Source organism: Gordionus sp. m RMFG-2023, chromosome 1, assembly GCF_954871325.1.
Source record: "Gordionus sp. m RMFG-2023 chromosome 1, tfGorSpeb1-WG-v2, whole genome shotgun sequence".
Taxonomy (NCBI): domain Eukaryota; kingdom Metazoa; phylum Nematomorpha; class Gordioida; order Chordodea; family Parachordodidae; genus Gordionus; species Gordionus sp. m RMFG-2023.
Window position 1 is genome coordinate 53,765,564 of NC_088775.1, and position 15,144 is coordinate 53,780,707.

General features: G+C 28.4%; 1 protein-coding gene across 2 annotated transcripts in view; it reads left to right on the forward strand.

Annotated features, from left to right (window-relative positions):
• The window catches only part of LOC135931297 (derlin-2-like), a 51,755-nt gene extending 37,136 nt beyond the window's left edge, over positions 1-14,619 (forward strand). For both annotated transcript variants that reach the window (XM_065468297.1, XM_065468299.1), the window contains exon 6: positions 14,291-14,619. In XM_065468297.1, the coding sequence (XP_065324369.1) occupies positions 14,291-14,423 (133 nt within the window). In that variant the 3' untranslated portion in view covers positions 14,424-14,619. The remainder of the gene's footprint in view (positions 1-14,290) is intronic.
• Positions 14,620-15,144: the final 525 nt, after the last annotated feature.

A 15,144-nucleotide genomic window follows, 5' to 3' on the forward strand; every position in this document is an offset into this window, starting at 1 on the left:
GTTGCCGTAGATGAGGATATCATCCAGGTATACGTTGTAGCTCGCTTTTTTAGCTGTTTTTGCACAGGCATCCAGAATAATGGACTGGAGACAGTAGGGGCTGAAAGAAGCTCCCATAGGAAGTACCCGGTAACGATAATTATTATTGTTAAACTTAAATCCGAAGAATCTCCTGACCTGCGAGGCCAAAGGGATGGAGAAGAAGGCCGATCGTATGTCTATTTTGCATGCGAACGAGGCTTGGTCCAGCTTTGCCGAAATTAACGGGATGGATTTGAGCCTAAATGGGTAGTGAAGAAAATTCTTCGACACCTCGGAAAAGTCACTGATGACCCGAGTGCCTTTTGGGATAATAAAGAGGTGCGAACATATCTGGTCTTTGTCCGCTAATTCGATGACATTGGCGACGATGAGTTGTTTTACTATGTCATGATACTTGTTATGCACACCCGCGCGATTTGGATGTTTAAAGTATTGGTTATTGTGTTGTTGATTTTGATATGATCCAGGCGCGGAATCCCCTTGCGGCAACACGTTTGGTGAAAGGGGACATGAGTGGGCCGATTGACAGCCTGGTGGTGCTAATGTTGAGGCTCGGCAGGTCAGCTAGCTGCTCGTCCGTTAAGGTGCTCCTGGGCCCGTTAACCACGATTCCATTGAAGATGCCGGGGATATTGGGCGTTATCGAGGACCCCACCTGGGGCATACCAGGATCGCTATCGTCGCTATAGATTGAAGTCTGCAGCGCTGATACTATGGACTGTGCTTCGCTATTGCTGGCCGAGCTACTAGACGGGAGGGAGTCGGAAAGGGGACTACGAGTCTACCATTCGTGAATCCTAGAATCCTCCGAGAGGAAGGATGGAATATCCGACTCGGAAGGGTGGCTAGCGGGGGGTATTTGGCGCGCAGGGGTATGATTGTCTGCTATTGCACTATCGGGCGCGTCGCTGTCCCCATCAGCGTCATCTGGCGAAAACATTTGATGCCTCAACCAGAGTTGTACAAAAGATCTTCTTTGAAGATTTTTGAGCGAGATCTAGCTCAAAAATTTGAGTAAGATCTTTGAAGATCGTAAAATTTGAAGACCTTTTATTTTTTAAAAAATTTGTGTAACGATCTTCAAAGATCTTCATGATATTTATTTTTTTTACCCCTTTATTAAAAGCCCAGATGTTTTTCAATTTTCATCAAGGCAGGAGGAGAGGTATAAAACATAAAAGAAATATTATATTAATAAAATTGAAAAACATCTGGGCTTTTAATAAAGGGGTAAAAAAATAAATATGAAAATCGTTAATCGCAGCGATCTTCAAAGATCTAAATCTTTGAAGATCGTTACACAAAATTTTTAAAAAATAAAAGATCTTCAAATTACGGATCTTTGAAGATCTTTTTATTTTGAGCAAATGTAAAACTCTGGCCTCAACTCCCTAAGGTTATGTTTACGGTAGCTAGCCAATTAAGGAGTTGCACTGTTCTCGTCCTTAGAGCCGATGGGCCGTTGCTCGGGCAGGTAACCCCTGCTGGTACCGGTGGATTAGAAGAAGAAGGGTTAGTGTTAGCGAAGAGGAGGGAGATGATAGAATAGGTGAGGGAAGGATGGCAAGGACTTCACTTCCTTTTCTTGTCCCTGGCGGGGGCCGTTTCCTTCCTTTCGGGGTGTCTACGATAGGTTGTGGTTGAAGGGCCCGACCAACCCCTATTCCGAAAGGGCGCCGGGTCTTGGTAAATTGTTATATTTTTCCCACATAGGAATTTCTCTTGATATGACGCGTCATTGTCTTCCAATTCCAATGGATTGCGAGGGCTAGGACACGAATTCTCTTGGTCATAATCTTCAACATCCTAATGTCTGATTCAGGCGAAAGGATTTCGATTATCTCCGCAATGTGTTTGATTTCATGTCGATCGTGGTCATTAGCCTTACATTTGGGCTCCAAAAGGTCCTGTTGTAGGCCAGCCCAAACCTTAGTCAGCCTATCATGAGCTTCGGCGGACGTTGCTGGAGGTTCTAACGGCGGGGGTCTGGGAGACCTTCTCCCTGTTCCTTGGCTTCGAAGTGTGCCTAGGTGAAGCTGACCTCTCGCTGTCGGTCTTGTCTATCGACGCGAGTAGACACGAAATTGCTTGCATAGCTGAGATGATTGCCATGGAGCTCGGATCGGCAGGTGCGGTATCCACAGAGTTGTTCGGCGGGAGTTCGAAAAGGGTGCCGTCTAACGCTGGCGCTCGCTGGCCCGTAACCTGATTAGCTACATCTAAAAGGGGTCTGTTCCCAACAAAAGTGCCTTGGGCAAGTCTTGGTCGTACCATAGTGACTAAAAATTTACGATATAAAAGCAATAGAAAAATAACAATGAAACTTTTGAAACTTGCCATGAGTTATTTGAAAGGGTGCTAGAGAAACGGATAAGGGATTAAACAAAAAATGACTTAATGATTTCCTTTTATATACCGGGGAAAGGCACAATTTTTTGTGGTGAGACATACAGAAGAAATATCATGCAAAGGGAAGAAATTATATTATGCGTTTATTGACTTGAAGATGTTTGACAGAGTGCAGCTTTAGGTTAATACTGGGCTTTGAGAAAATCAGGTGTGAAAAAATAGTTGGTTCAGTAATGGCAATGTATGTGGGAGCACAAACTGCGGTTCAGAAGGATGATGAAGATATTGAAATCTTTAAAGTGAAGATAGAAATTCATTAAGGAAATTTACTGACTTATTATTTATCTTAGTAATAAATGTTGAACTTCCATGAGTGTCCTTATATATGGATGATCTTGTATTGATGGCAAACAACGAAAAAGAATTGAGGGATAAAATTATTGGATGGAAGCAAAGAGTCTGAAAATGAATGCAGAAAAACAAAGGGTAGAGGAATCCAGCTGTATATAGAAAAAGAGGTGCTAGAAATTATCCAATGCACCAAATGTCAGAAATGAGTGCATAAAGGATGTGATGGGAAAAAGTAAGCCTGATGATATCAAGTGTGACTTTTATTTGTAGAATATGCGTGAATGTATTACATAATACTGATAACGTGGAAAATGGTAGTTTGATTATTGGCAATGGATCACCCCTGGGAAAACTGGAAAAATTTTGTTATTTGGGTTGCTAAATGCAGACGGAAGTGTAGATTCTGCTGTTGCTGCAAGGGATTAGATCAGTGTAAAAGATGTTCAGAGAGATATCTTCTATTCTAACAAATAAAAACGTCTCTGAAGTTAAGGGGAAAAGTTTGCCTAAGCTGTATGAGGAGTTGCAATTTCACTTAAATTTATAATGTGCTTCTTAATTATATTTTTTTCGTGCAATTCCATTTTTTATGAGCCATAGTATTTTCCATGAATACTTTATAAGTTTATATACATTCAATAATTCTGATGAATATTTTGCGCATTAATTTATATTTCTAACATTTAAATTTTTTAATATAATTTAAATTTGTATATCTATTGATACGTAAAGATTTATATTTTTTTACAAATTTCTTTTTCGGGGTATTTATTTTATAGTGATTCATACTCCGGTTATATACATTTTATATTTTATCATTAATTTGAATTTGTGTATTAGGAATTGCCAATATTTTATAGTGACTACTAATAATAAATTTTTGAAAATACTTATAAATAACACCAGGAAATTATTAAAATTTTTCACATAGCAAATTTTTGAGTACATGCCTCAGAAAAGGTTCTCTTATTTGTGTTTGTATTAATTATGAATATTACAAAAAAGTACAGTAATTTTAATAGATATGGTGAAAATTCTAAAATATATTTAAGCGTTCTAGATTACTATTTACTAAGACCAAGATTTAAATTTTATAATTAATTGGTTTCAAATAGTTTAAATCTTCTGAGTGAAATTGAGCAAAATATTTAATTTTTTCAATATCAAAAGTTAATATATCTTAAAAGGATTCTTAGGTATTAGTTTGTAAAATGGATAGAACCATTTGATGAATCACAAATCTTTAATTAATTTGAGTCAAAAATGCAATAAAAACAGTTATTTCATAATAATCCTCAATTGAGTTCACATTTATATTGGAACGATTTGTTTGTCTAATCAGTGTTTAAGGTTTAAAAAAATGTAGGATAAATATACTTTACAAAATAACTTTTCGCTGAAAATTCAAATAGAATGTAGCTTATTTGAGATATACATTTCTTTAAAATAATTTATAATCTGCATTTTTTTGCTATGGGGAGGCAATTTGTCCCCCTTTCCTCTTCCCACTGCTGCGCGCATGATCTAAAAAGAAAATATAAAATGGCTTTAGGAAGGAATGATAGAAATAAATTTATAGTATAAACTCAAATATTAGATAATTTTATTATTACTATAATGATCAATACTGTTTTAGCGCTACTTTATAAAAGTACCTAACAACTACTTTCCAATAAATTAGTTTCGCGACTAATTAGTTACTTTCTCAAATAGTGCATTACAGCTATTACATTTTAAATTATTTTACAGTGTTTTTATAGCGGAGCTTTCTACTAATTTTGAGTTTAATTTTATATAATAAATACTAGAGACCTTGCAGAGGTACCATTTGTACGACCCGGATTTTTTTAAAAGAAAAATTTTCGGCCTTGCACTGGTTTTTCAGACCCAAGCGGGATTCGCTCCGACCTGGGTTTTATAAAATAATAATTACATTTATTTTTTAATTTTTATAGCTAATAATGATGAGTTAAAATATTATACGGCCTGGGTATTTTTTAAAAAAAATTTAGGCCCCCGGGTACTAAAAAAATTAAAATACGGTGCAGGTATCTGAAATTTACTCTTTCCTGTTCATTCCAAACTTCCTTAATCTACATATTTAGCTCTAAGATCAAATTATTCATAAAAATTTGTATAGAAAAAATTACCTTTATAATTATATAAAATATAAATCATTTTAAAATTATATTTTTTTAAAAAAATTTACCTTCATAAATGTATTTCAAAATAATTAACATTTGTGTTTAATAATTATAAAATAAATAATTAATCTTCTGATCATATTTATTAAGTTTTAATCTGGCAATGTGCACATTGACATTGCCGAAATAACGGTTCCCACACTAAATCGCCAAGTTCAAAATAGCCAAATATTTTTGTACGTAATTTAAAACACCACAAGTTATATAATATTTTATATAAAATACAACCCTAATATATCATGATACTATTATAATGTAATAAAAGGAATTATAATACAAATATAATATAATACTAATATAATTAAAATATAATGATATTATAATATAATAAAACACTAACATATAACATAGTGTAATACAATATAAAAAAATAATAATATAATACAAATATAATATAATATGATACTAATATTATAATATAATAAAATACTAACATAATATAGTCGTATACAATATAAAATATATATATATTAATAATATAATACTAATATAATATAATTTGCTACTAATAATGTAATACACTATAATAAATATATAATACTAATATAATTAAAATATAATGATATTACAATAATATATATAATTATAATATGAAAAAATACTAATATATAATATTATGTAATATAATATAAAATATATAATTATAATATAATACTAAAATGTAATACAGTATAATATTAATATAACGTTATATTATAATATAATAAAAATCCTAATATAAGTCTAATATAATATAAAATATATAATAATATAATATAAAATGTATAATAATAATATAATATAAAATATATAATAATAGTATAATGTAATATAAAATATGTAATAATAAAATTATAATTAAAAATAAAATTTTGTTTAATCAGGCGTTCTAGATTTTGACATCTTAATAGTTTATTTTTTAGGTTTATATTGATTCATAAATATATGGAACTCACTTTTCTTACTATAAGCTTCATGAATAAATTTTTTTATCTTAGTTAATTTAACTTTTACTCCTATAAATATCTGATATCTTAATATTTTATTTTTTTTAAGGTTTATATTGATTCATAAGTATAAGAAACTCACTTGTCTTATTGGAAACTTTATGAATAAATTTTTTTGTCGTAGTTATTTTAACTTTTACTCCTATAAATATCTGATATCTTAATATTTTATTTTTTTTAAGGTTTATATTGATTCATAAGTATATGGAACTCACTTTTCTTACTATAAGCTTCATGAATAAAATTTTTTTATCTTAGTTAATTTAACTTTTACTCCTATAAATATCTGATATCTTAATATTTTATTTTTTTTAAGGTTTATATTGATTTATAAGTATAAGAAACTCACTTGTCTTATTGGAAACTTTATGAATAAATTTTTTGTCGTAGTTAATTTAACTTTTACTCTTATAAATATCTGATATCTTAATATTTTATTTTTTTTAAGGTTTATATTGATTCATAAGTATATGAAACTCACTTTTCTTACTGGAAACTTTATGAATAAATTTTTTATCGTAGTTAATTTAACTTTTACTCCTATAAATATCTGATATCTTAATATTTTATTTTTTTTAAGGTTTATATTGATTCATAAGTATATGAAACTCGCTTGTCTTACTGGAAACTTTATGAATAAATTTTTTATCTTAGTTAATTTAACTTTTACTCCTATAAATATCTGATATCTTATATTTTATTTTTTTTAAGGTTTTGTATACTTAGGTCTTTGTAAAATAAGTACTAATATTTATTATAATATCGGATTAAATAAATATAATAAAAAACAAAAGTAATAATATACAATTTAATATATACGTATATTTTTGTAAAATATAAAAAAGTAGTAATATTTAAAATACAATTTAATGTAAACGTATATTTTTGTAAAATATAAAAAAGTAGTAATATTTTAAAATACAATTTAATATATACGTATATTTTTGTAAAATATAAAAAAGTAAGTAATATTTTAAAATACAATTTAAAATATACGTATAATTTTATAAAATATAAAAAGGTAGTAATATTTTAATGTACAATTTAATATATATTTATATTTTTGTAAAATATAAAAAGGTAGTAATATTTATTATATTATCGGATTAAATAAATATAATAAGAAAACAAAAGTAATAATGTACAATTTAATAAGTATAATTTTGTAAAAATATAAGAAAGTACTAATATTTGTTATATATAATTTATTTAAAGCGTAATATAAAATGTATGATATAATAACGATCAATATAATAGTAAATTTCATTAATGTGTCAATTTAAAATATAATCACATTTGTTAATATATCTTTTAAGGATAAATAATAATATATTTAAATAATATAAATAAATATATAGTAAAATAAATATAATAAATTGAGCATATGATTTAAAAGAATTATGAGTTTTCATAGTTTGCCCTTCAGTTTTTCTTCTTCCATCTGAATATTCCTCTCTTGTTCTTAATTGCTTTTCTCATCGCCGATTCTGTGATTAGGGTTTGGTTCTTTTGTTGACTTTCATCTGAATATCCCTCTCTTGTTCTTAATTTAAATATAATTAAAAAACAAAATTAATAATGTCAATTAAATATATAAGTAAAATTTAATCAGAATAACTTGAATATATATTATTTGATTGAAAATTTACCAAAAATGATATATTGTCTAAAAAGGAAAACAAATTTAAGATTACTCTATCATACATAGACGTTAGATTATCTATTTTATGATTTAATCTTTCATAAGTTAGATTTGCTCGCCGAACAATCGATCCATTATGAATTTGTAAGAGTTTAATATCGTTCGAATTTTGATTTTCGATCAATATTTTTTTAAGAACGTACACATTCGGATGTGCACTGCTGGTTTTCCTTTTTAGAGCATGATGAAACCCCTCGAGGTGGTTATTTGTGCGGGGCCCATCTACATGATACCTAAAATAAATATTGAAAAATATTAGAATAATTGAATACAATTATTTTAAGTTTTTGTACCTTGTCCATATAGTATGGGGGAATAAGGCAGTTTCACCAAGCCACGTATGATCCATATACTCTATAAAACGAAGTAGGGATGGATTGTTAGTTGCCATTGAGTAGCAAGATAACAGAACCTCGGCCAAATTCTCCTTGCAAAATGGTAAAGTTGTCATCCGCCTAACAACTATATGGACATGGGAGTCGATCAGGTAGTCCCTAACTAAACCCAAAGCTTGACATTTCCGCCATAAAGCTTGAGAATAATGGAAGAAACATCCTAAATATTTTAAATTATAATTTACATATATTTTAATTTAACCTTTGATCACTATATTCGGAAATACAAATCGAAGAGCAGATATAGCCGCTGCCTCAAAATCTGTTTGACCATTTGGAGGATTGAAATTGATGCCTTTCAGGGTACAAAAATTTATGACTATATGAAATAGTTGAATATATGTTTCCCTTGATTTATCTGGAAGGAGAGCATATATAACTGGTATCATGACGTTTTCATACATCACGTGTATGGTATAGAGCTGACAATATAATCTCGGAACTATGTAGAAAATTCCGTCCATATATATTGTCGTAGCAGCTCCCAACAATTTTAACATATCCATAGTCCCAAAGACCAATATCCTATTAGATTCAGTAGGGATGTGAAATCTTTGAGATCTGGTAGAGATTGCATATACAGGCGTTAATATTATATCCTCAATTAAATGAGGCATGGAAGGCCTATATTTCTTTAGAAGTCTGTCAATATGACCCCTAAATGATATGAAAGGGGGGATTGCCTCTGGATAATTTTCGATGTGAGTAGTCTCTAAACATCTAATATCGATAGTTTTTTGATAAATCCTCATCCTTGTTTCGGTAGGATCTTGGGCAATCGTTCTTTCAAGAACCTCATTTGTTTTGAGAAGCTCAAAATACCCGACATCAGGTTGGTGTTCATGTACACCTGATGAAATGTAAATATGGTCATATTTTCATTTTGCAGAACAGCCTGGTTTCCTGCGAACTACACCCCCCCCCCCCTTTCATAGTGAAAACGATAGAGATATTCTCGGTAAAAGAGGAATGGTTTTCCTTTTTGACCATTAACAAATTGACCTTTAATAATATATATTATTATATTTTTACCATAAATGTTTTGATTTATGTCAAGCATAGCATATGCCACATATTTTATTTCAAAATCATCTATAGTTTATTTAATTTTATTCAATAAAAATATTTAATTACCATCTAAATTAGGCAATAAATTTAATGGTGGGCTTGAAGAAGAATGCAATTGTAAATGTGTTACTGTAGCATCCTTAAAAATAAATAATATAAAATAAAATATTGTAATAATATACCTCCTGTTATCCTAATTTGAGGTATTTAGGGGATAAGATTATTATTTGCTAAAAAAATATTAAGTTTAATAAAAATTTTAAAATACATTGCAAAGGAATAGGGAGCCTTGATACTGTTGCATCTTTAAAAATAAATAATATAATAATTTGTTACAATAAATGAAGAAGATATATTCTTACATTTACAAGTGTCAATATGTTGTTTTGTAACAACATCTACTAATGAAAGCTTAGCTCGACCCCCACATTTACGTCTGCATATTAGGTAAATGTAATTTTGACCATTGCCCTTGATTAAATATTCATAGCCCAAATAGACAATTACATCATTGTTTTTTGGGTTTTTTAATAAAAATATATAATGTAATAATAATGGTAATTTACTTTAAATTGAATATTTTGTATCCTGGAATAATCTTGTAAATTCATATTGATGCAAAAAGGTTTCAGTTAAATATTATAAATAAAATAATCCTTTCTAAACAACTTTGGCTTATTTTTTAAATTTTAGCGGCCATTTTTTGAAGCTCTTTTTGGGGATGTTTTGAGGATGTTATTGGACGTTTTGGCGATTTTGAACATGGCGATTTAGTGGTTATACGGAAATTTGGCTTATTTTTTAAATTTTAGCAGCCATTTTTTGAAGCTCTTTTTGGGGATGTTTTGAGGATGTTATTGGACGTTTTGGCGATTTTGAACATGGCGATTTAGTGGTTATACGGAAATAACAATCCCTGCCCGGTTTGACTAAACTACAAATGCCAAGGTTAACTTAGGTTAAAAATTTTTCATATATTATCACTTAATTGGAGTGAGGTTCATTTTCTTAATCTATAAATAACTTATAAAAAATTAAATTCTTAGATATATTCAATGATAAACATTAATAGTTGTATTTCCTTTTATCTCATAATAAAGAGTTTAAATCTTAATTAAATTAAATATAATTATATTTTAAATTTCATTATTATTAAATCCGCAAGTTGGCGTATTATTGCATAAAAAATAATACGCCAACTGGCGGATTTTATATTATTATAATTTAAAATGTTATTATAATACTTTTTTTAAGATAATCGGCCCGAATTCGGCCCGGCCCGAACGAGCTTCGGGACGGGCCTAATATTTTTTAAGAAAATTCGGGTTGGGTCGAGCCTAAAAATTTTTTAAATATATCTAAATTTATCAATTTTATGTTGAATTTTTTATGTAAAATAAAAATATGTGATTTTATTTGTAGAAAGTAGACGTCATATAACATATATAGTTTATTTTGAGTAATTATAAGAATTAATTTCTATATTTAAATGGCCCGATGCAGTTCACTACATCTAATCTAATAATATAATTTTTATAAGTTATTCATATAAGAAAATGAATCTCACTCAATAGAGAATATGCCAAAATTTTTTACCTAAGCATTTGCAATTTGGCATTTGCAGTTTAGTCAAACACGTCAAACATCTTTTTAAATAATAATATAATATGATTTTAAAATATACTAAAATAAATTTTTTTTTAGTTCATATAATAATAATACGCCAACTTGCGGATTTAATATTAATGAAATTTAAAATGTAATTTTAATTATTTTAATTTAAATATATTAAAGGATTTAAACTATTTATTATGAGATAAAAGGCAATACATCTATTGATTATATCTAATAATATAAATTTTATAAGTTATTCATATCATAAGAAAATGAATCTCACTCCAATTAATAGAAAATATATCAAAAAATTTTACGTAAGCATTTGCAGTTTAGTCAAACCCATGCTCACCTAGTAACACATTTCATAAATAGCACATTGACGCGCTAAATATTTTATTAGATATACAAAAATATTTGAAAAAAAATTTCGGCTTTAATACGCGTACTATTTATTTGATAAAAATATGGGTTCCGTTTAGGTTTTAGGAAGAAAATTTATAAAGGTCAAGGCACAATTTTATAATGGTTTTGGTTCCTAAAACCTTTAAATAAAGGTTCAGTAATTATTTTTTATACAGGATATCCAGCTCTATAAATATTTTTAATCTTATTTTATGATAAATATAGAGTAATAAAACAGTTTAAAGCAGGGTTGTGCCTTTGACCGGTCAAATAAAATTCTGTCAATTGGACGATATTTGACCGGTCAAATTCAAATATATGTTTTTTAATATAATTATAGTAAAAAATAAATCTTTAATATTAAATTATCTTTTTTTAAATTCCATAATTAATGTTTCGCTCTCCATGCCAGAGCCTTGTTCTGATTTATATACAATATTATCATTATTTTAAATATTTCTAATCAATCTTAGTTTATGATATACTCTTATCATTCTAATTGTCGAGATCTTCAATCGATTTCTTTTCTTCTTTTGAATATAACCCCAAACCGACTAATTCTTTCTGAAAATAAGTTAACTAGATTGTTTGTAAAATAGATACATGTTCAAGGTGGGCAAAGCCCATTCCAACAACTTGGAATACTGATTGTTTTTTATAAAAGTTACAACACATATTTTGGCTATTAAATATACCGTCGCTTTTACTTCTGAAATTTATTATATCACTTAAAATATTTTGATTATCATCACCTTTAAAAATTTGTAATTGCTCTTACATTCTTTTGACGCTGCCCATCTGTTTGGATAATTGTACATAATGTATGTTTTAGCAAAATTTTTATATTTATTTATATTTTGAGATCCAATTAAATTATTAATGAGAAAAATTCCTTTATATTTTAAAATGAAATTCTAATATTATAATAAAAATCTTATATATAAAATTATAACTAAAACAATGCCTTGATGATACAAATATATTTAAATAAATTGTAACCATAAATATGGTTTAAATACATATTAGTTAATTAAATCAATAAATTTATTCATTAATAATATATTGATTATTTGATCAGGTCAAATGCTCCTTCGGTCAATTGTCTGAATTTGACCTACTTGCCAACCTTGGTTTAGAGTTAACCCATTATTATTTGTATATAAAATTATAACTAATCTCAATGATAATAAAATATATTTCAAAATCCTGAAAATGTTTTTTCGATCGAAACCTGTATAGCTGGAACGCAAATGGCTATTACCGCTAATACATACCTAGGGTTGCTTTAATTCTTTTTTTCCAATTTACAACCGTTCTATGCCGTTAAAAGAATTTATAATAGTAACTATTCATCGCTTTTGATTTAAGTTGACGTTTGTTATTTTCTTTTATTTGCAATAAGGATTCAAAATCATCTACAAGGTTGGGATAATTATTTTAACTCGAACTAATTTGGGAACTTTAATCATTATACCATGGCCAAGTTCCTCAATTACATTCCAAGTTTATATAAATGTTTTCTAGCCTTATTTTCTTCATCTGATAATAGTATTTCACATTGAGGATATAGACACAGAATGCGTCATTTAGCTTTAAGTATTATTTATTTAAATCGTACATTTTAAGAAAGAAAAAACTCTAAAAAAACACTACTTTTTATAATCATATTAATATATAGTAGATAACATTTTCACAACTAGTCCATATTGCATGCTAGTTTGGAAAACACAAATTACATAATGTACATATACAGTGTTGTGCAGATTTGGTGGAAAACATTCATATTGTAAATAAATTAAAAAATATGGAAATGTTTTCCATCAAATTACATAACTTTATAATGATAAAGAAAATATAATACCTAGATTTATAGTTTAACACATCAGTCAATTTTTAAGCTTCAATTAAAAAAATTTTAAATACTCTCATCGTACCATCCATTGGAATATATTTAACTATTACAGAATGCCAATTTTACCAGTTTTAGGAATGGTTGGAAACATTAATAAGCCGTAACCTCTTATCAGTATCATAGGCCATTGAATTGGATGTAATCATTCAACCACATACATCCGTATAATGTCGTTGATTCCAAAGTAAGACATGGTTTTAATTTTATATACAAACAACACGTGCAGCGATTAATTCTATTATTACCTTACCCTTACGAGGGCACGAATACTGAACATCAGCTAAATTATCATCAAATGATGATTTGAAGGCAGGTTGTTTAACTTTAGTACCTTGTCTTTAAGTAAATCCTTAATTTGAAACTTCACATGGGTCTCTTTCTTTCCAAAAAATGTATTCTAAATTTACAAATTATTATTTTTTGCCAAATATCTCTTCCCTTGGACATATTTTAAGCGCTTTAATAAATACTTTATAATAGACGAATATATGAGATAAGTATTACATATCAGGAATTCTCATGTGAGGATTTAGAATCTCAATTCAAATCATATATGAGGGCGATTTCTCTTGCCATTGTTAATTATCATTTTTTTCTTAAATTTAAAAAATATCAAAAAATCTATTGCGAAATTATCTGAAATTAAATTGGTACTGATATTCTGAAATACATTTCAGGAATCAGAATTTAAAAATCGCACTCTTAGATGATTTGGATATATGCGATATATTCCAGGGAAACTAATCAGAAATACATTTTAAAAATTTAATATGAGAAAATTACATGATGTAAAAAAATCGGATCTTTTGATTATTATACAGGAAATAATTAAATTATTGAAACTCGTTAAAAAGTAGAATAAATCATAATACTGAGTTATTTAAATGCAAATATGTTAAACCTTGTTTATTACCATTTGCTATTTTATGAAAAGAATACGATAACAAATGTAGATAAATTCATGGGTATGGGCTGTGTTTATTTTGGCCACTCCCTTTTAATCAGACCACAGACGTTTGAGCAGTAGTCCTAGGACTATTGCGCAACGTGCGGTTTGTCCACAAACGTAAGGGCTCCTCATTTTTTCCCCACCTTAATTAAATATCTATTTTGATGGGTTTGAGGAAAACCTAGCGTAGCTCTGTTGTATTCACAACCAGAAGGCGAAAACGTTTTTTATCACGTATCACGTAATTCTTCCTTTATATTTATTTCTACTTTTTTTTATTTTTTGCAATTACTTATATCGTACGATTGTAAAGAATATACCTATTTGATTTTGCTGGGCGCGATACCGATGAAGCAAATGATGAATACGAATTATTACCAGAAGGAAGAAGGGCTGAAGCTCATCCTTGGGGACAAGAAGGTGAAGATGATCCGCCTCCTAATTAATATTTTATATCCATTTGGGGAAAATAAATTTGCTCATACACAGACTACGATTGTATATTTCGAAGAGCTTGTATTAATCAAAACGTTATATAAATAATCTATAAATTATGCCTTTTTAGGTAATTATAAAGATTTGGTGTAAATAAAATATAGATATAATATAAATTTATTATCTACATAGTTAATTGATATTTGAATTGGGTAGGATATAATATTAAATTTAATAAAATATGATTGGCAAAATTCGCGATTTTTTTCGATTAAAATCGAACGCCAATATTTTATCAAGATAATTACAGATCTAGATTAAAAATACCATTTATCATAATTTTTTTACCACAGTATAATTTACGCTTCCGGTATGATAAATATATTTTTTATCGCGAAAACATTCAGAAGGAAAAGGCTAACAATCTAAACGTAATTTTAAGTATTTTTTTATCATTAAACTCAGATTTAAATTTCCTATCCAAATATGCTTAGATGTATTATTTTACGCTTCCCGATATGATAAATATATTTTATTGTCGCGAAAATTTTCAGAAGGAAAAGGCTAACATTTTAAACGTAATTTTAAATATTTTTATATCATTAAACTCAGAATTAAATTTCATATCCAAAAATGCTTGGATGTATTATTTTACGCTTCCGGTATGATAAATATATTTTTTGTCGCGAAAACTTTCAGAAGGAAAAGGCTAACATTCTAAACGTAATTTTA